The sequence below is a fragment of the Vipera ursinii genome (assembly GCF_947247035.1).
Source record: "Vipera ursinii genome assembly, chromosome: 14".
NCBI classification, from domain to species: Eukaryota; Metazoa; Chordata; class Lepidosauria; order Squamata; family Viperidae; genus Vipera; species Vipera ursinii.
In genome coordinates, this window is record NC_139527.1 from 8,260,731 (window position 1) to 8,283,205 (window position 22,475).

At 47.7% G+C, this 22,475-nt stretch overlaps 1 protein-coding gene and 1 long non-coding RNA gene across 2 annotated transcripts; one reads left to right on the forward strand and one right to left on the reverse strand.

Moving 5' to 3' along the window:
* The first annotated feature begins 1,110 nt into the window (after nt 1-1,110).
* Nucleotides 1,111-13,617, forward strand: LOC310646686. Its single transcript, XR_014493744.1, has 3 exons — nt 1,111-1,172; nt 7,280-7,362; nt 13,498-13,617. It is a non-coding gene; the product is annotated as an uncharacterized lncRNA (long non-coding RNA).
* Nucleotides 8,833-10,599, reverse strand: FZD10 (frizzled class receptor 10; the record flags this gene model as incomplete). Its single annotated transcript, XM_083373625.1, has 1 exon — nt 8,833-10,599. One exon carries the CDS (start codon nt 10,597-10,599, stop codon nt 8,833-8,835), a length of 1,767 nt encoding a protein of 588 aa, XP_083229751.1.
* Nucleotides 13,618-22,475: the final 8,858 nt, after the last annotated feature.

Below are 22,475 nucleotides of genomic sequence, written 5' to 3' on the forward strand. Positions count from 1 at the left end.
ACTAACCGTCAGGCACCGCTCAGTGTTGCTGTCGCTTTGAACCGTTGTAAGTGTGAGGACCTGTTCTAAGTCACTTTTTTCCCCCAGTGCCGCTCTAACTTCGAATGTCACAAATGTGAGGGCTTGAGTTGTTTTTAAGTCCGGGGTTCGCAACTAGGGGTTGCGAGACGATATTCCAGGGGGTGCGAAAACTCAAATTTTCCAAATTATAGTTACGTGCATAATCCGTGGCCCTTATTTTGAACTTTTGTAAGGGGTGCGAGAAGGTATCAGAAGCGTTCCAGGGGCCCGGGGTATAGACAACGTTGGGAACCGCTGGTCTAGGAGATCTCTATGCCAAGGCAAGACTTGATCCCTAGCTCCTGGCGAAGCACCACCATGCTAAAGGTTAACCCAGGGGTCTTCCAACTTGGCCCTCTTATGACTTGTGGACTTCAACTCCCAGAATTCCTCAGCCGGGCACACTGGCTGAGGAATTCTGGGAGTTGAAGTCCACAAGTCATCAAAGGGCCAAGTTGGAAGACCTCTGGGTTAAACCAAGAGCTGTGTGGATTACAGAAGGCTAAAAGGAAAGAGATTTGGCTGTCCAAAATTACTGCACCCGTGCGTGCATTTTGGGGTGTGTGTGTGTGTGGAGGAGACGTGGGACCCCCCCTCCGCAGCCAAACATCACTACCCCCCCCCAGCGTGCTTTTGGTTCACTTCGGTGCCGCCTCCGTTTCTCCCTCCTTGCAGCATTGTTCATACTTACTCACTTGTAGCCCAGAGACAAGGGACTAGTGACTCGTTCATAGCTAGCGGAGCCTGGCTGATTTAATTCTCTCTCTGTCCTCTCCCCGCCCCCCCAGAATCCAATTGCAGGATTAGGATGGAGGGGGGTTGGGGGGGTTGAGAAGAGAGCCCTAGCAAAGGGTGGTGGGAGAAGGAAGCTTAGCTGGGGAGCCCCTTGCAAAGTGGGGGCTGCTTCCCTTTTCTGCTTTCAGATGCATCTTCAAAGGGTTTCCTGCAGCCTTCTGGCCTTCGGACCTCAGGAGGAGGAGGAGGAGGAGGAGGAGGAGGAGGAGGAGGAGGAGGAGGAGGAGGAGGAGGAGGAGGAGGAGGAAGGATAAGAAGAGGGGAAAGAGAATGACTATGGAGCTTGTTTTCTTGCAGACATTTCATGACCCAACTAGGTAACACCATTAGTATGAGAAGGGAGTGGGGTTTGCAGGGAGGAGGAGGAGGAGGAGGAGGAGGAGGAGGAGGAGGAAGGAGTGGAGGGGGAAGGGGGGAGGAGAAAGGGGAAGAAGAGGAGGAGGAGATGAGGGAGAAGAAGAAAAAGACGAAGAAGAGGAGGAGAAAAAAGGGGAAGAGGAGGAAGGAAAAGAGGAGAAATAATAATAATAATAAACCTTTATTGTCAAAGTAGGGGAGGGGAAAGGGGAGAAAGGAGAAAGAAGAGGGGAGGGGGAAGGGGGAGGAGAGGAGGGAGAAGGAGAAAAAGGGAGAGAAAAAAGGAAGAAGAGGAAGAAAAAAAGGAGGAACAGGAAGGGGAGGAGGAGAAAGAAGAAGAGGAGAAAAAAGAGGAAGGGGGAAGAAAAAGAAGAGAAAGAGGGGAGGGGGAAGGGGAGAAAGGAGAAAGAGGGGAGGGGGAAGGGGGGAGGAGAAGGAGGAAGAGGAGGAGGAGATGAGGGAGAAGAAGAAAAAGAGGAAGAAGAGGAAGAGGAGAAAAAAGAGGAAGAGGAGGAAGAAAAAAAGGAGAAACAGGAGGAGAGGGGGAAGGGGACGAGGAGAAAGAAGAAGAGAAAAAAGAGGAAGAGGGGAAGAAAAAGAGGAGAAATAGGGGAGGGAGCAGCGGAGGAGGAGGAGGAGGAGGAGGAGGAGGAGGAGGAGGAGGAAGAAAGTTTCTTTGAAATGACTCATCTGAATACTTAGCATTTCAAACAACCCATCTTGGCTTTTTTTTAGCAAGCTAATCAGGGTCAGTGTTGGTCAGTGGTTGGATGGGGAACCACTTGGAGATCTCCAAGCTGTAGGCCGGATCAGCGAGTAGAAAAAGGAAAGGAAAAAAAAAACACATGTCACTTTCTGGGAGGCTCCTTCCAAGCTTTCCCCTCCCTTGCCGAGTCGCTTGGGCGGTGCGCTTCTCTTTTAAAGCCAGCCAAGAAGCCATCCGGAACTTCATGAGGTCATGCACCTTGCGACATCTGCTAGAAGATGGGCCGGGAGCCAGGGAGTCTCTGCAGCGTCTCTGCAGCATCGCCGATGATCCCTGGCTTGTCTTAAAATACCTCCAGCCCAAAAGGTCTGATGCTGTCGGTTTCAAAGCAGGTGCAGCGAGGTTTGGAAGGGTGTACTTAGGCATGAAAAGGAGATAATTGGGGGTGGAGGCCCATAATTGCGGTGTGAATTAACCAGCCTCCCCCTCCCCCCCTCTCCCTTGTACCTTCCCCTGTGCTAGGGGGCAAAAAGGACCAGCGTTCCTTCATCTTCCATCTAACAGAACAGAATAACAGAGTCGGAAGGGACCTTGGAGGTCATCTAGTCCAACCCTCCGCTCAGGCAGCAGACCCTATGCCATTTCACGCAATGGGCTGTTCCAATTTCTTCTTGAAAACGTCTAGTGATGCAGCACCCACAACTTCTGGAGGCAAAAGCTGTTCCACTGATTAATATTCTCACTGGGAGGAAATTCCTTCTTCGTTCCAGGTTGCTTCTCTGCTTGATGAGTTTCCAATCTGTTGCTTCTTGTCCTGCCTGCGGGCGCTTTGGAGAATAGCTTGACTCCCTCTTCTTTGGGGCAGCCCCTGAGATACTGGAATGCTGCTATCATGTCCCCCCCTCGTCCTTCTCTTCATTAGACTAGACCAGGGGTAGGCAACCTCGCCTCTTTTATGACTCATGGACTTCAAATCCCAGAATTCCTGAGTCAGCTATGCTGACTCAGGAATTCTGGGAGTTGAAGTCCATGAGTCATAAAAGAGCTGAGGTTGCCTACCCCTGGACTAGACATGCCCAATTCCAGCAACCGTTCCTTATATGTTTTAGCCTCCAGTCCCCTGATCATCTTGGTTGCTCTTCTCTGCACTCTTTCCGGAGTCTCAACAACTTTTTGGTTTTATATTGTGGCAATTTTGTTGGTCTGCTGTTTGCTTGGTGAGCCCTGAAAAATGCAGGGGTTCCCCAGCACTACGATTGCCCAACTATTTTTCCAGGCACCGTCTGATTCTAGGCCAGCACTTTCTCCAATGTGTGAGAGAGAGAAACTGGGCCGTTGACGCATCTTCCTTTATTCAGCTTCTGCTCCGGCTTGCTCAGAGTGATTTACCTTTCTTAGGCCGCCGGACCTTCCTATGGTGTGAAGCAAATCACGATTTTGTTAGGTTTATATGCAGCCATCTTCAGAGGCAGGGACCGAATGAGGAGATTGTTAAGAGTGTGCCTCTGCGTGAGTTCCTTTTCCAGCCTTTTCCGTCATGGCTACCTCTGCAATATTCTTAAACATGGAAGGGAGGGAGGAATATCCATCCCTCCATCCATTGTATCTATCTTTCTGTCTTTCATATCTAGTAACTTATCTACCTGTCTGTCTCTTTCATATCTATGTATAATATCTATTGTATCTACCTATCTACTATATCTATAATATCTTTTTATCGCTGTCATTCATATCTATGTCTGTCTGTCTATCTACATCTATTTATCCATTCATCCATTGTCTGTCTGTCTGTCTGTCTGTCTGTCTGTCTGTCTATCTATCTGTCTGTCTGTCTGTCTATCTATCTATCTATCTATCTATCTATCTATCTATCTATCTATCTATCATCTATCTATCTATCTATCTATCTATCTATCTATCTATCTATCATCTATCTTCTTTCTTTCTTATCTATCTTATTCTATCATCTATCCATCTATCCATTATCTGCTTGCCTGCCTACCTACCTACCTACCTACCTATCTCTATCATATATCAACTATATATTTATCAATTATCTATCTATCTATCTATCTATCTATCTATCTATCTATCTATCTATTTATCATTCTATCATCTATCTTTTCTTTCTTATCTATCATCATTCATCTATCCATCATCTATCTGTCTATCCATCATCTATCCATCCATCTATTATCTGCCTACCTACCTACCTACCTATCTCTATCATATATCAACTATCTATCAATTATCTGTCTGTCTGTCTGTCTGTCTGTCTATCTATCTATCTATCTATCTATCTATCTATCTATCTATCTATCTCTATCTATCTATCTATCTATCTATCTATCTATCTATCTATCTATCTATCTATCTATCTATCTATCTATCATCTATCTAGCTTTCTCTCTGTCTTTCATATCTAGTTATTTATCATTTCTATCTTTCTGTCGCTCTGTCTTTAATATCTACCTATCATATCTAGCTATATTTTCTATCTTTCGTGTCTATCATGTCTACAGGTAAATCCTCAACTTAGACAACTGCGTTTGGTGATCGTTCAAAGTTACAACGGCAGTGAAAAAAATGACCGTTTTTCACACTTACCACCATCGCAGCATCCATTCCCCCGTGGTCACGTGATCAAAATTCAGAGGCTTGGCAGCTGACTCATATTTATGACGGTTTGCAGTGTCCCAGGTGTGTGTGTGTGTCACATGATCCCCTTTTGTGACCCACTGACAAGCAAAAATCAATGGGGAAGCTGGATTCATTTAACAACCAGGTTACCAACTGAAGTGCAATGATTCATTTAGCGACTGTGCCAGGTAAGGTCATAAAATGGGGCAAAATTCACTTAACAGGTGTCTCACTTAGCAACAGAAATTTTGGACTCAGTTGAGGACTACCAGTATTTTTCTATCTCTCCATCTTTCATATCCAGCTATCTCTATCATATCTGGCTATCAAGCATATCTCTCTCTCTCTCTCTCTCTCTCTCCCTCCCTCCCTCCCTCCCTCCCTCTCTCCCTCCCTCCCTCCCTCCCTCTTTCCCTCTCTCTCCCTCTCTCTTCCTCCCTTCCTCCCTCTTTCCCTCCCTCCCTCCCTCCCTCCCTCCCTCCCTCTTTCCCTCTCTCTCTCTCTCTCTCCCTCCCTTCCTCTAGTTTAAAATTGTTTTGTGGTTGATCAGGGAAAAAGGAAAAAGACGCTGGCATCAGATGTCCAAAGTTTAAAAAGTTCTAAGGTAGACTCTGAACACAAGCTGAGGGCCATTATTGCCCCCAGCTTCCCCCATTCTCTCTCTGTTGTGTGTGTGTTTGTGTGTGTGTTCCCTGCTCTCAGTTCCTCTCCCATTGGCAACAGAGAGGATTGTGCAGTTTCTAAAGCTCTGGCCTTGTTCTGAGAACTAAGGACCTTTTTGTGATGCAAATGAAATTAACTCACTCCTTGTTAGATTCCCCCCCCCTCTCTCTCTCTCTCTCTCTCTTCTTTCTTTCTTTCTTTCTTTCTTTCTTTCTTTCTTTCTTTCTTTCTTTCTTTCTTTCTTTCTTTCTTTCTTTCTCTGCACCCTAATCCACTTTGGCGTGCAAGAGGGAGGGAATTGCAGGCACAAACTACATAGAGGAACCTCAGAGCAGAGGGGGATTTTTGTTCCAGAAGAGGAAATGAGATTCTCTTCTTTTTAAGGACCCTTTTTATCCCTGACAAAAAAGAAATTGTCAAAGTGGGGGTGACCTCTCTCATCGTACACACCAAAAATAGCGATTTTTTTTTATCATTTAAAAATCTCCCAAACATATTCAAGGAAACAGTCAAGAATCAGGAAAAGTACTTTTCCTATCTACAGTATATTATTTCATACTATTTGATATGATGCATATCATATATTTCACTCATACACACACATATACTATGGGGAGGCTGCAACAAGTCCTAAGTGTGAAAAATGGTCATGGGTCACTTTTTTTCAAGGCTGTTGTAACTCTGAATGGTCACTAAATGAATTATTTCGTTATAAGTTGAGGACATATAACTTATTTAGTCATAAGTCGAGGACTACCTGTATATCAAATTTAGAGACCACCCATCTCACTCCAGAGTGATTCTTGGTGGTGTAAACGATTTAAAAAGTTTCTTCCTGAGAATTTCCAATCACAGGGAGAGTTACCGTACTTTCACTTTGAAACTCCTGCCTAAGTTTCAACTTCCTGACCAACTCCAGAACAGTTGAAAAGTCCTCCTTTAACCACTACACCAGACTGTTTGAATGCTAGAGTTGCCAAATGTAGTGTTATTCAGATGTGCATCAGCTGTCCTACCAGCTCTTTTTCTCCCCTGCACCCAGAGCTGTTCTAGTACCATTTTATAAAGCCTTAGTAAGACCACCCTTGGAATATTGCATCCATTTTTGGACACCACAATATAAAAAATTTGTTGAGGCTCTAGAAAGAGTGCAGAGAAGAGCAACAAAGATGATTAGGGGGCTGGAGGCTAAAGCATATAAAGAACAGTTGCAAGGAATTGGGTATGTCTAGTTTAATGACAAGGACTAGGGGGTGACTTAATAGCAGTGTTACAATATCTCAGGGATTGCCACAAAGAAGAGGGGGCCATGCTATTCTCCAAAGCACCTGAAGGCAAGAGGAGAAACAATGGATGGAAACTGATCAAAGAGAGAAGCAACCTGAAATTAAGGAGAAACTTACTAACAGTCAAGACAGTTAACCAGTGGAACAGCTTTGCCTCCAGAGCTTTGCAGGTGCTTCATCACTGGAGGCTTTTAAGAAAAGACAAGACAACCACTTGTCTGAAATGGTATAGGGTCTCCTGCTTGAGTGGGGGGCTGGCCTAGGAGACCTCCAAGATCCCTTCCAGCTCTATTCTGTTTGAGAACAAACAACCAGTGGAAGGACTTGCCTCCAGAAGTTGTGCGTGCTCTAACACTGGAACTCTTTAAGAAGGGAAGCAACGGATGGAAACTCATCAAGGAGAGAAGCAGTGTAGAAGTAAGGAGAAATTTCCTGACAGGGAGAACAATTAATCAGTGGAACAACCTGCCTCCAGAAGTGGTGAATGCTCCAACACTGGAGGTTTTTCAAAAGAGATTGGATGTCTATTTGTCTGGAATGGTGTAGGGCAGGGGTCTTCAAACTTGGCCCTTTTGTGACTTGTGGACTTCAACTCCCAGAATTCCTTAGCTAGCATGCCTGGCTGAGGAATTCTGGGAGTTGAAGTCCACAAGTCATAAAAGGGCCAAGTTTGATGACCCCTGGTGTAGGGTTTCCTGCCTGAGCAAGGGGGTTGAGCTAGATGACCTCCAAGGTCCCTTCTAATTCTGTTACTCTGTTTTGTTCTCCAAAGCACCAGAAGGCAGGAGAAGCAGCAACGGATGGAAACTAATGAAGGAGAAAAGCAACCTAGAACGAAGGAGAAACTCCCTAAAGGTGAGAACTCTTAACCAACGGAACAACTTGCCTCCAGAAATTGAGGTTGCTCCAGACATTTTCTTCCTTCCTTTAAAAGAGCTGTATGGCAGTCCGGCTACTTCACCACCCTGGCATGCTCTGTATGCCAGCAAACTGGTGCCAACCTGCTTTGGCATTCACCTGGTCACCCAAAACTCATTCACCCCCCCCAGCCCCAGCCCCCCCCCACCGCCTTCCCAAAATGATAGAATGCTTTATCAAACTAAAAGTCATTTTATTTCTCTCTCGACATGTTTTAATAAAATAGGGCATGAAAAATAGCTGCCTATTACAAATAGAGAAAGCTAGATATACACACAGAGCAGGCGCACACCCATGTGCCCTGCTTTCCCTTTGGGGATGGAGCGGGTGGAGGAAAATGGGAGTATTTCCTTGATCTATTCATGGATAGAATCTATTTAACAATGGAAAAGAGTCAATAAGCTCCTTTGGATTCTTTTCACTGGCTGGCCCTCCCTCCCTCCTTTTCCAAACGTGTCCGATTTCCATTAAAAAGCCACAAAGTGTAACTCTGAAGGGTTCCTAGGGACTAGAACCCCTCTGTTCTTTTGTTAAAGATTCCCTTCTGTTGCTTTTATGTCTGGAAACTTGTTTCGTATTTCAAGGCATGGGTCTGGGTTGTGGGGGAGGGAACAAAGGGGCGAAAAGCAGGAAAAACTATTGCACATTATTTTTTGTGGAAGAGACCATTTTAAGAGACCATCTTGCATGTAAAAGGCTTTTAAAAAAAAATAGTAATAATAATAATGATCTGCTTTGGAAAGATTCCAGGGTGAATGCAAACTTCTTTTTCTCTCTGATCCGGTTGCTTCCCTAACATTCTCTTTCAAGTTTTCTCTTTTCTTAAAAAAATAGTTCTACAAATACAGTACTTATATCTAAAAGGTTAGATATCTAAAAGCAAACCATATTCCAATATTTACAAGTCAGAACACCAAGTTTTTCAACCACAGAAGGCTGGCCAAACAATCAACAGAGGAAGGAAGGAAGGAAGGAAGGAAGGAAGGAAGGAAGGAAGGAAGGAAGGAAGGAAGGAAGGAAGGAAAGAGGAAGTTTTTTATTAAAGTTTTTCAAAGCATGTAAAAACTAGCAAACTAAGAGAGAAAAGAAAAAAGAAAGAAAAGATAGATAGATGGATGGATGGATAGATAGATAGATAGATAGATAGGTAGGTAGATAGATAGGTAGATAGATAGATAGATGTGCTTATGTTTATTTAACATTCGAGGCACTAATTTTTCCCACCGTCTCCTGATCTTGAATTTTAAGATTTCAACTCTCTTAATTGCTGTTTGTTAAGACAACAGAGGTTCTAAAAACATTTTTTTTAAAAAAAAAGTAGTCCTGAATGCTATGGCGATTGGGAATCTCTCTGTTGCTTTCCAAATATTCTGAGTCTTATTATTATGAAGTTGTGGTCCACTGTGGTCAAACACAGGTTGGAGGTTGCAAAGCCGGCTCGTACTTTGCATGATGAACTTTGGGCAAAGGCTGGGACTTTTTGTAAAGACCCCCACTTGCCACCATGCTGGCAGACTTCCTCCGAGTCCGGTTCTTGATCCTCCGGCTACAAACCCCTTGCCAGGATTGCAGCGTTTTGGATGTCCAAATCCAGACCCCGCTGGTGATGCCCACCACCAGCAACATAAAGATTTTAACCATAAAGATCTCCACGGCTGGAACAGAGTCGCTCATGGTGCAGTCCAGATGCTTGGTGTGATTGTTGACCTTGCATTTTTGCTGGGTGGCCAAAAGCTTCCAGTAATCCATGTTCAACCTTTCGTAAAAGTAGCAAGCGATGACACAAGTGGCCGGCACGGTATACAAGACGGAGAAGACACCGATCCTCACCATGAGCTTCTCCAGTTTGTCGGTGTTTTCCCCGCCGGTTTTCATCACCTTCCTGATGTGGAAGAGGGCCACAAAGCCTGAAAGGATGAAGGAGGTCCCCAGAACGAGATAGCAAGCCAGAGGGACCAGCACAAAGCCGGTCAGCGCATTGACGTCCAAGCTGCCCACATAGCACAAGCCCGTCAACTCATCGCCTGCCACCCGGCGCATGACTAGGATCATAATAGTCTTAACCGCAGGGATGGCCCACGCCACTAAGTGGAAGTAGCTGCTGTTGGCTTCAATGGCCTCGTGGCCCCATTTCTTCCCGGCGGCCAGGAACCAGGTCAAAGTCAGGATCACCCACCACAAGGAGCTGGCCATGCCGAAGTAGTAGAGGATCAGGAAGACCAAGGTACACCCCGTGCTCTCCAGACCTTCTTGAATGACGTAGAGTTGGCCACTGTCTCGGTTGCAGGCGATGTTTTCCGCCCCGGAGAAGAGGCGGACGATGTAGCCCACAGAGTAGACGCAGTAGCACATGGACAGGAAGATGATGGGCCTCTCGGGGTACTTGAAGCGCTGGGGGTCGATCAGGAAGGTCAGGACGGTGAAGGCGCTGGAGAAGAAGCAGAGGATGGACCAGACCGCCATCCAGATGACGGCAAACTGCTTGTCCTCCCAGCTCCAGTAGACGTCCACCCCGGGGGTGCAGAGCGGGGCACAGGAAGCGCTCTTCTCCACGTGGTGGAACTTCCCGGGATTCTCGCAGGAGAGACGGCCCAGCCCGTCGTCCTTCTGCTGGGTCAGCTCGTGGCCCGCGCTGTGGGGCCTCTGGGGCCAGAGCATGGGAGGGAGCATGCTGGATCCCCGGGGCGGCTCCTCGGAGCCGTTGCTGGGGGCTTCCATGCACAGATAATTGGGGTCGTTTTTGTTGGGCAGCTTGCTGCAATCCAGGGAATCCGGCCACCTGAAGTTGAACTGCTCCATAATGGGGGAGCACTTGAGCCGGGCCTGCTCGCACATCACCCGGCAGGCCGGGATGGGCGTGGACACCTGCTCGGTGCACATGGGGGCGTAGAGGGAGCAGAGGAAGAATTTGAGGTGGCCGTGGCAGCCGTACTCCACCAAGGGGGCGAACTCGTGCAGCTGGATGGCCGCGTCCTGCTGGTCCTCGTGGCCCATTAAGTTGGGCATCCGGGTCATGTTGTAGCCAATGTCTTTGCACATGGGGATCTCGATGGCTTGGCACCGGCCGTCCCCCGGTCGGTCGATATCGATGGAGCTGATGCCGAAACAGGAGCAGACCAGGTGCAGCACCACCCCCAAGGTCGGTCTGGAGCTCGGCCGCCGCCTGGAGCTCATGTTGGCCAACTCGGAAGCTGCTCCGCGGAAACAACCCCCCCCTTCCCAAGTTCTGCTGGTGCTGATGGTGGAGGGGAGACGCAGGAGCGGTCAGATGCCAGGCACCCCGGGCCTCCAGCTCTCCCCCGAAGCCCCCTTCCGAAAGGGCTGAATCCGCATCGAGTCCGGCTCCATGGCGATCGCTGCTGCGCCTTCGAATCCCACCCGAAAACCACGCTTCGAAAAGCCCGCTCGCTGCCACCCAAAGCGTGGCGTTCCCACGCTCGTCCGGCTCCGCCGCCCGGGTTGGGGTGGGGGGGTCTCAAGCTCCGTCAAGCCGGGAGGGCGAGGAAACGGACCTGAGCCTCTCGCGGCGCTCCACGCACGGGGTGACTTGCACAGCCTTTTAGCTCGGCACGCCGGGGGACCGTTTCCCAAAATCTTTCACGGCAGCCGGGGAAGCTGGGTGCGAATTTCCCTGGCTCCTCTTCTCTGCAGATCTCGGGGGGCGGGGGTCGCTAGAGGGGATCCCCTGCCCTCGCGCTGGCCAGCTCCTTCGCTTTTCCCGGACCGGCTGCGCAGGTCCTCTCCAGCTGGCTTCTGCTGAGCTTCTGCTCCGAGAAGTCAGGCGCGCTCCGCTGACTTTGCGTCTCCGCCTCTCTCGGTTGGAGAAGGAGGGCTTGGCCCAGGCTGGGTGGGGAAAGAGAGTGAAGGGAGGGAGGGCAGAGAAAGTGGCCAGCCGGAGGGAAGGGAGAGGAGCCAGGGCCGCCTTCTGCGGCCGGGTGGCGGCGGAGCGCTGAGTAGCCAAGGCGCGCGTAAAAACGCAGCGCCCTCTCCAAAAAGCGCTCGCTTTCTCCAGGGCGCTCGCTCGCCCAAAAGTAAGTCTAGGGGCAGGGGTAGGCAGCAACCTCGGCTCTTTTAGGACTCGTGGACTTCAACTCCCAGAATTCCTGAGTCAGCTACGCTGACTCAGGAATTCTGGGAGTTGAAGTCCACGAGTCCTAAAAGAGCCGAGGTTGCTGCCTACCCCTGGTCTAGGGCAGGGGTCTTCAAACTCGGCCCTTTTGTGACTTATGGACTTCAACTCCCAGAATTCCTCAGCCAGGCACGCTGGCTGAGGAATTCTGGGAGTTGAAGTCCATAAGTCACGAAAGGGCCGAGTTTGAAGACCCCTGGTCTAGGGCTTTGCAAGTCAGAAGAGAAGGGGAAGAGAGAGGGAGGGAGGGAGGGAGGGAGGGGGGGTTAGGAGGCGGGAGCAGCAGCAACAGATCGCGATGCGGAACCGCGCACGCGCACAGATCCCTCCATAACCCCCCCTCCTCTTATTTCCCTCCTCCCCCCCCCCGCACCCTTTCCCCTGGGCTCCCGTCCGCCTCCTTTGCGCGCCTCTCTCGTTTTGCATGAGAAAAGAGGCGAAGCCGGCTGTCCCTTTTGCGCCGGCACCTACGGGGCGCCTTGGAGCTGAAGAAAAGAAGCCGGGGTGGCGGGGGTGGGGGGGGTGAGGGAGGGGTTGGGGGGGGGAAAGAGAGAGAGAGAACAAAAAAAAGGGAGAAGCCCTTGATCGGCGCGCGGGTTCCCAAAGCTTCCCTCGCTTCCTCCTCCCCTTCATCCGCTCTAAGGCTTTCTCAACTTTCTCCCTGGATCCTTGCAAGTAGGAAAAAAATAAAAATAAAGCGCTGTTGTAAGGAAGGAGTAAAAGAGGAGGAAGGGCCGTCCTAGTGGTGTCTGTTTGATTTATGTGAGGGTTGTAATTTTCCTTTCTCCCCCACCCCCCAGAATGTGTCCTGGGGTTATCCCTAAAATGACTCCTCGGTGGGCTGAGAATCTGGTCCCCATCACTCAGCAAGCCTCCCTCGGAAGTCCCTGATCTGATCTGCCTCTTTCTTTCTTTCTTTCTTTCTTTCTTTCTTTCTTTCTTTCTTTCTTTCTTTCTTTCTTTCTTTCTTTCTTTCTTTCTTTCTTCCTTTCTTTCTTTCTTTCTTTCTTTCTTTCTTTCTTTCTTCCTTTCTTTCTTTCTTTCTTTCTTTCTTTCTTTCTTTCATTCTCTTTCTTTCTTTCTTTCACTTTCTTTCTTTCTTTCTTTCTTTCTTTCTTTCTCTTTCATTCTCTCTCTTTCTTTCATTTTCTTTCTTTCTTTCTTTCTTTCTTTCTTTCTTTCTTTCTTTCTTTCTTTCTTTCTTTCTTTCTTTCTTTCTTTCTTTCTTTCTTTCTTTCTTTCTTTCTTTCTTTCTTTCTTTCTTTCTTTCCTGACTTGTATGCTGCCCTATCTCCCGAAGGACTCAGGGTGGCTAACAACAATAAAATACAAATATTAGAAAAGAATTAAATTGTGTCAAAGTCCCACTAAAACCAATAAAAACATTTAGAATCATAATTAAAAACCCCATTATCATCAGTCCAGGTCGGCCTGTTGGAAAAGATATGTCTTAAGGTCACGGTGAAAGGACCAAAGGTCTGGGGCCATCCAGAGCTCCCGGGGGAGTTGATTCCACCAAGCAGGTGCCCCAACAGAGAAGGCCTTCCCCCTGGGGGTCGCCAGCCGACATTGTCTGGCCGACGGCACCCTGAGGAGGCCACCATCATCACCATCATAATTCCACTTTTGCTTCCAAGAAGCAGAAGTTCCTCCATGCCCCTTTTTGACCCATCCTCATGTCATTGTTAGAGGCTGCCAACCACGCAGATTTCTCATCTAATGATGGATTTTGCAACAGGGATTCTGGAACACAACTGTTTGAACCCTCCTTGGTGAGCCTTGCCAGCTTTTAAGATGTGTGGATTTCAACTCCCATAGTTTCCCAGGCGACCTCCGGAGGCAAATTTCGTGAAGCATGGCTGACTGGGGAATTCTGGGCATTGAGGTCTGCCCTCTTGGTGCAGTCAATAATTCCTAGGTTTTTTTGTTTTTTTTTTCCCCAGGGTGGAGGACCACATTTGATTTTGGAATGGTTTGCCAGCAGAAGCTTGCTCTCCGAGCCCCAAATCTCCTTTTAATTACATTTAATTAGGATTAAAATGACACGACAATGACTCAACATCTGATAACCTCCAGCAAATGACACAATTTATTCCAGATCCTTTCCAAATGACAAGTTGGTGTCAACTTCGAGAGGCTAGAAATCGCAGCAACCTGTGGAGAATCAAATCTAAGGGATTTTAGGCCGGGTTGGGTTCATACCCATAATAGGCCTTTCCAACTTCAGGCTGAGGAATACAGCTAGCTCCCTTCCCAGCTAACCAACATCTCTGTTGCTGCCTCTAACGCCACAAAAACAGGGTTGTAAAACCTCTTACGATTCAACCTGGCCAGCCATTATTTCTGCACCGTTCCAGAGAAAGAAAGAAAGAAAGAGAGGATTTGTTTCAAACCAACGGTGGAGGCACTTTTCAAAAGGGATTGTGTGTTTTGAATGCCTTTTATTGCCTGGGCAATAAAGGCCTGGCTCAAACGCTCATAAAAATGGAGTTTGCCTCTGAGGTTTTGGTGGTCCATCTGTTTGTGGAAGGGAAGCTTTGATGGCAAACCGGAGAAAGGTTCCTTCCAAACCTGATCCCAAAAAAACTGCTTTTTCACCAGGCGACTGGACTTTCTTGTTGTTTTTCTCTTTGAAGGCCTTTCGCTTCTCATCCAAGAAGCTTCCTCAGCTCTGACTGGATGGTGGGGAATGGAAGGAAAGAAAAACAAGAAAGTCTAGTTGCCTGGTGAAAAAGCATATTTGGGAGAACTATGACCACGATGACTCAGACTCCCCATAAACACCCCAGACTTGAGCAACTCAACGTTAGAAGTCTAGGCCTTTTGTGGGGAGCTAAAGACGCGGTGGCTCAGTGGGTTAGGATGCTGAGCTTGTCGATCAGATGGCCGGCAGTTTGGCGGGTCGAATCCCGAGTGCCACGTAAGAGAGTGAGCGCCTGTTACTCGTCCCAGCTTCTGCCAACCTAGCAGTTCGAAAGCACGTAAAAATGCAAGTAGAAAAATAGGGACCGCTCCAGTGGGAAGGTAACAGCGTTCCGTGCGCCTTTGGCGTCTAGTCATGCCGGCCACATGACCACGGAGACGTCCTCGGACAAGCACTGGCTCTTCGGCTTTGAAAGGGAGATGAGCACCGGCCCCTAGAGTCGGAAACGACTAGCACGCATGTGCGGGGGAACCTTTACCTTTACCTTAAAGAACTTAACAAGAGGGAGATAAAGTGAAAATTCTCTGGAGAGTGAGACAGAGAAATATTGCATTTCTTCTTCCCCAACTCTTGGACCATGGGCCATTCATAACCGGGCAACGGAAATGGCAGGCGAGCACATCCTCACTTGTGTGGGCAGTGGGCGATCATGCATGTGTGTGAAACTCCCATTTACGTGTGTGGTGGGCTCGCATGCCTACCACTTGCGTAAATGGAGCTGCATGCATGTGTGCTTGCCTACCTCCTACACAGAACCATTCCTTCTCTCCCCCCCCCCCCGCCAATCTTCAAAGCAAGAAAGCTTGGGGACTGCCCGATCTTGGGGGGAAAAAAATCACGGAGGAAATGAATCACTGCAGTTCTTAAATTAGTCAGAGGAATTGTTAAGAGGCTTCCCAATAGATTTACTTGTCAGAAGGTCGCAAAAGGGGCGCGCCGACCATCATAAATACGAGCCAGTGGCCAAGCCTCCGAATTTTGATCACGGGGAGGCTGCAACAGTCGTAAGGGTAAAAACGGATCACTTTTTTCCAGTGCTGTTGTAATCTCTCTTTTTTGTATATTTTATTAATTTTTGTAGGGCTAAGGTTTAGGGTTAGGGTTAAACATTCTTAATGTTTAGCCAACAGCATATTGTCTGGGTTTGTGTACTTAAAAAGCAATAAGTCAGAGTTCATTTCTATATTGTCACAATACGTTAGTTAATCGCTCAATCGTCTTTTTCTTACTAGGATATATTCAATGTTACACAGCACATATCATGTTCCTTCCTCTCTAACTTGTGCTGTGGTAACCTTGAACGGTCCCTAAACAAACGGTTGTTAAATCGAGGACCGCCTGTATTAAAAATGCAGCTAATGCAGATGATAGTTTTTCAGAATGTACGAACTGGATTCTGAGTCCCTGTATACCCGCAGTGGGTGCGTATATGTATGGGTGATTTATATCTTTATTTTTGAATGGAGCTGGTTGCATTCCTGGGCATTGGTAGAGGTCTTAGCTACACACATTTATTTATTTAGCGTACGGCTGGTCACACACAGAATTAAAAGCACTTCATATTTACAAGTTAGAACAGTTAAAACAAAAATTTTTTTTTTTAAAAAAGAAGCAATTATAAAACCTAGGAGGAAAACAGAAATAACATTTCAGACTTTAATGTCCAGTTTGGAGATCCAGTCAGTAGCTGCCGTTGTTACGCAGAGGAAGTCCTTAAAATCTCCTGGGTATCTTCTATTAGTGCATTCCCTCACTATATGTTGGATCAGGGGTCTTCAAAGTTGGCCCTTTTATGACTTGTGGACTTCAACTCCCAAAATTCCTCAGCCAGGCACGCTGGCTGAGGAATTCTGGGAGTTGAAGTCCAAAAGTCATAAAAGGGCCAACTTTGAAGACCCCTGTGTTGGATAGTCTGTTGGGGAGCCCCGCAATCACATTGTGCTGAAGGTGTCTTTCCCCATTTATACAGAGAATCGGCTACACACATACACACACACACACACTCACACACACACACAGAGAGAGAGAGAGAGAGAGAGAGACAGTCACAAAAATCTATTTATGTGCTCCAAAGACTTCAGACCTCTTTCTCTGATTCAGCCTAAAGCTGCCCTGTCTGAAAGTGGATTAATAAAAGAATTTCTATTCTCTCTGAAAGCAAGTTTGTTTTTCTTAGCGTTTGTATGCACTGTAGCTCTTTCTATGTGCCACTCGGTTGGGGGGGTCATGGAAGAAAAAAAGAAGATTCATACAGTGGGAAATTCATTAAAAAACCCTTTCTCTTTCTGAACAGGGTTGAAGTGACATTTGGCTAAAAATGTCCTGCGCACCCACCCCGTTCTGCTTCTCTGGCCAACGCAAACAAGTTTTTAAAGAAACTCTTTAAAGCTGGAGGGAAACTTCCTTCTTTTCCGAAATACGTTCCCCTTTGCCTTCATCTTTCCTGGGAGGGATGGGTGGGTGAAGTGAAATATAAAACAGTCACCTGTAAACATCATAAACATCCTCCCGTAGAAGCCCTGTCTGTCAACGGATCTGATCTCTCCTGTGGAAGGGAAGGCTTATTCATCCACTTTGGATAATTTGCTAGTCCCTGATTTACTTACTTACTTTTTCATTTCATTTCTTTTTTTAAAAACGGTGGTGATGGGAATTAAAACAGCCACTTTCTTGAATTAGCTTTCATTTTAGTATGGCTGCTTTAAAGTAGAGGGTTGGAGGGAAAAGAAGGAAGGAAGGAAGGAAGGAAGGATGGATGCGGCGGAGGGAGGGAGGGAGGAAGGAAGGAAGGAAGGAAAGAAGGATGCAGGGGAGGGAGCGAGGGAGGAAGGAAAGGAAGGAAGGAAGGATGTGGGGGAGGGAGCGAGGAAGGAAGGAAAGAAAGATGCAGGGGAGGGAGGGAGGAAGGAAGGAAGGAAAGATGCAGGGGAGGGAGGGAGGGAGGAAGGAAGGAAAGATGCAGGGGAGGGAGGGAGGAAGGAAGGAAGGAAAGATGCAGGGGAGGGAGGGAGGGAGGAAGGAAGGAAAGAAAGATGCAGGGGAGGGAGCGAGGAAGGAAGGAAGGAAAGATGCAGGGGAGGGAGCGAGGAAGGAAGGAAGGAAAGATGCAGGGGAGGGAGGGAGGGAGGAAGGAAGGAAAGAAAGATGCAGGGGATGGAGGGAGGAAGGAAGGAAGGAAGGAAGGATGGATGGATGCAGGGGAGGGAGGAAGGAAGGGAAGGAAGGATGGATGGATGGATGGATGGATGCAGGGGAGGGAGGGAGGAAGGAAGGAAGGAAGGAAGGAGATAAAGCAAGAAAGAGCGAGAAGGAAGCGAAGGGAGGGAGGGAGGGAAAAGGAAAGGAAGGGGAAAAAAAGCATAAAGAAAACAGACAAGGAAGGACAGAAAGAAGGAAAGGAAAGGGAAAAAAGGGAAAAAAGACAGAAAGAAGAAATGAAAGAGAAAGAAAGAAAAAGGAAGGAGGGGAGGAAGGAAGGATAGATAAAGAAAGCGAGAAAGAGAAGCAAAGGAAGAAGGACAAAGAAAGGAAGAGAAGGAAGCAAGGAAAGGAAGATAAAAGAATAGAAAGATCAACTGGAAAAGCAGTAATAATTAAAAGAGACCCTTGTCATGGCTGCTGCTGCTGCAGGAAATATATTTTATATACGTATTTCTTTAAAAGGACCTTTCCCACCGCAGCCAATGAGTCTTATGTGGCCCGGTGGGCACCCCCGCTGGGAGACTTTTTCTGGACTTGGCCTTCCCCCCCCCCGAAGCCCCCTCCCCTTCTGGGCAAATGTTATATAGAGAACTGGGAGAGAATTTTCTGCTTGTCTGTTTCCTCCTGCCTTGTTTTCTTCGCCTTTTGTCTTCTTTGAAGAATGACTTTAGACGTTTTATTTACATATTTAACCATGGATGAAAGCGGAGGGTGGGGCCTGAGGGAAGCCGAAAGCTTGTGCATCTATTTTTATTTATATTTTTATTTAATTTAATTTTATTTAATTTTATTTATATTTCTGGTGGAAATAGCAAGATCTTGAAATGGATGGGAATGGGGGTGGGGGGGGCAGGAGACATTGGAAGCCAAGGGTGGGGGTTTTTTTTTGTTTTTTTTTTAATGAAACTTGGTAACTAAACAGGATTTCAAATAACGGGCCCACTTCAGCCTTGGAGATATATTTTAGCCCAGGGGTGTCAAACTCAATTTCACTGAGGGCCGCATCAGCATTGCGGTTGCCCTCAGGGGGCCGGGTGGGTATGGCCAGGGTAGGCGTGGCCTACTGGGTGGGCGTGGCTAGAGTGCGTATGGCCTACTGGGTGGGCATGGCCAGCTCCACATCGTTGGCATCAAGGGTGCCTATGGGGGCCTGGGCAGGAGTGGGACAGATCTGAGGGTCTCTGGCAGAAGGAGGGTCTCTGGGCCAGGGCCAAGGCAGCGGGGGCCGTTCCCTCACTGTTTCCAGGATGGCTTTGCGGGCCGCATGAAACCACTTTGCGGGCCGGATCCGGCCCCCGGGCCTTGTGTTTGACATGTCTGTTTTAGCCCATTGCCCTAACTCTGCCCTCTTATATATTCTCCCCAATTTCCCTTCCAAACGACACATGGAATCATAGAATCCCTCCTAGCGTTGATGACGTTACCTAGTTGGGTAACGAAACGTCTGCAAGAAAATAACCAGGCTCAGAGACCCGCGAGTCCTCCTCTTTCCCCTCTCTGCAAAACCCACACTTTTAGCGCTGATGATGTTACCTAATTTTATTTATTTTATTTTTTATTTTAATTCCATTTATATCCCACCCTTCTCCGAAGACTCAGGGCAGCTTACAAGCTTAGCAGTAGCCTTCATTCTATGTATATGCCTGCTTATTAGGGCTTTCACACACACCCCAAGCGGCATTATTACAAAGTCAGCTTAATTGCCCCCAACAATCTGGGTCCTCATTTTACCTACCTCGGAAGGATGGAAGGCTGAGTAATGGGTAATGAAACATCTGCAAGGAAAGAAGCAAGCTCGGAGAGCACCAAGGAGCACCCAATCCTTTTTCTCCATTCTGTAAACCTCACTCCATTCTAGCACTGATGATGTTTCCTGGATAGGTCATGAAATGTCTGCAAGAAAACAATCAGGCTCAGAGAGCACCAAGGACCCCACAGTTCTCCTCCTCCTCCTCCTCCTCCTCTTCTTCCTCCTCCTCCTCCTCCTCCTCCTCCTCCTCCTCCTCCTCCTCCTCCTCCTCCTCGCAAACCACACTCCCTTCTAGCACTGATGATGTTACCTAGTTGGGTCATGAAATGTCTGCAAGAACATAACCAAGCTCAGAGAGCACCAACGACCCTCATTTCAACTCTGAGTGAGAAATATTCTCCTCTAACAGAATCATAGAATCATAGAGCCGGAAGGGACCTTGGAGGACGTCTAGTCTGACCCGCTGCTCAAGGCAGGAGACTGCATGCATCTTAAAAGTCCCCTTCCTCAAGCAGAGGCATCTTGCCACTCGGAGAGCAATGAAGACTTTTTTGCAACTAGCATGTGGGTTGGGGCGTGTGCACTTCAGCCCCGGAAGGATCGTAACAGATTTGGTGGCGTTTAACTGCAAAAGAGGATTCAACTCTTTGATCCACGTGATCTTCCACAGAGGCAGGAGGAGAGGAAAGGTTTGAAAATCCTTTGCGGTTAATTGGGAAGCCAGAAACCACCCCTCTGCGTCTTCAGATGTGAGCAGGAAAAACAAGATAAAAAAAGGTAAAGGTAAAGGTTCCCCCGCACATGCGTGCTAGTCGTTTCCGACTCTAGGGGCCAGTGCTCATCTCTGTTTCAAAACCGAAGAGCCAGCGCTTGTCCGAGGACGTCTCCGTGGTCATGTGGCCGGCATGACTAGACGCCAAAGGCGCACGGAACGCTGTTACCTTCCCACCGGAGTGGTCCCTATTTTTCTACTTGCATTTTTACGTGCTTTCGAACTGCTAGGTTGGCAGAAGCTGGGACGAATAACAGGCGCTCACTCTGTTACGCGGCACTCGGGATTCGACCCGCCAAACTGCCGACCTTCTGATCGACAAGCTCAGCGTCCTAACCCACTGAGCCACCGCGTCCCTAAAAACAAGATAGGGGAAAGCAAAAAAAAAAAAATCATCTTCAAAAATCTAGATAACGCTGCCGCAAGATCTTGAACGGGCTTCCTTCAACTTCCCACGCAGCAGCAGTGACACGCTCCGCTCTCCAAGCCACAAAATCGTTTTTCCCCCCCTTTAAACCAAAGCCAATCATTGCTTTTGAGCCCCAAATTTTTGTTGCCAAGAGAGACCTTTGCTAAGTGAGTTTTGCCCCGTTTCCCATCTTTTCTTGCTACCGTTAAGTTGTCAAGTTAGTATTTATTTATTTATTTATTTATTTATTTATTTATTTATTTATTTATTTATTTATTTATTTAATATTTCTATACCGCCCTTCTCCCGAAGGACTCAGGGCGGTGAACAGGGCAAAAATAAAAATACAGAATTACAAAAATTAAAAAAGGATTAAATACATGCCCACTAAAAACAATCAATACCATATTAAAACCCCAATAAAACAACAGTAAAAAAAAAAAAAAACCACCAATCCCCCCTCAGGCCAGGCCGGCTTGCTCGAACAAGTATGTTTTTAGATCGCGGCGAACGGAGCGAAGGTCGGGCGCCATCCGGAGCTCAACCGGTAACCGATTCCATAGCTCCGGGGCGCCCACAGAGAAAGATCTCCCCCTGGGGGCCACCAATCGACATTCTCTGACCGGTGGCACCCTGAGGAGACCCTCTCTGTGGGAACGCACAGGGCGGAGGGAGGTCGATGCCGGCAGCAGGTGTTCCCTAAGGTACTCCGGACCCATGCCATGTAGGGCCTTAAACACCATTACTAGTACCTTGAATCTCACCCGGAAGACAACTGGCAACCAATGCAGCTCACGGAGCAGAGGTGTAACATGGGAGTATCGGGAGACTCCCAACACAACTCTCGCGGCTGCCTTCTGGACCAGTTGGAGCCTCCGGGTGGTCCTCAAGGGCAGCCCCGTGTAGAGAGCGTTGCAGTAGTCCAGACGAGAGGTCACAGTTGTGAGATGAATCGAGTTTCCCCGTTGTCTTTGCTTGTCGGAAGGTTGCAAAAAGGGATCGCGGGGACCCCGCAACCCTCACGAATCTGAGTCGGTTGCCAAGCGTCTGAATGTTGATCACGTGGCTGGAGCGTTGTAAGTGTGAAAAACGGTCCTAAGTGTATATTTTTTTTCCTTCCGGCGCCGTTCTAGCCGAGCCGTCACTAAATGAATGGTTGCTAGTTGAGGACTCGCTGCCTTATGGCTTTCATTCCTTCCCCCAGTCCCCAATATTTGCAAAACATCTAGGCAGAATGGAAGCTTCCTTCGTCCTATTCCTCCCAATGGAGGGTCAAAAAGAAACACCGGAGGTCAGGATGCACCTGGCTTTATATCTTTCCTTCCCCGCTTTCAGGGCGGCCTTAATATTATGGCCCCCACAGATCCATTTTTTTAAGGCAACCTTGTTCCAAACCGTGGGCGCCAGCAAGGTCACCATCATCAAAAGCTCCGGGTTTGCCGGTCGCACTTTTAAAGCTGAATTGCAAACCTACCATCTTCTTCACTCAGCTTCAGTCTGACATGATTCAAAGAGAAAGTTGGTTTGGCTGAAAGAAAACCCCCAAAGGAATCAATCATAATGGAGCTGGGAGGGACCCTGGAGGTCTTCCAATCCAGCCCCTTACTCAAGCAGGAGAACCTATACCATCCCAGACAGGTGAATGTCCAGTCTCTTCTTAAAAACCTCGAGTGATGGAGCAGCCACGATTTCTGGAGGGAAGCTGTTCCATGGGTTAATTGTCCTCGCTGTTGGGAAGTTTCTCCTTAATTCCAGGCTGCTTCTCTCCTTGATTAGAAACTTAACAGAATAACAGAGTTGGAAGGGACTTTGGAGGTCATCTAGTCCAACCCCCTGCTCAAGCAGGAAAACTTACACCATTTCAGACAGTTGGCTGTCCAGTCTTTTCTCAAAAACCTCTAGTGATAAAGCACCCACGACTTCTGGAGCCAAAGTGGTTAATTGTCCTCCCTGTTAGGAAGTTTCTCCTTAGTTCTAAGTTGGTTCTCTCCTTGATATGTTTCCATCCGTTGCTTCTTTTCCTGCCTTCTGGTGCTTTGGAGAATAATTTGACCCCCCCTTCTTCGTGGCAGCCCCTCAAATACT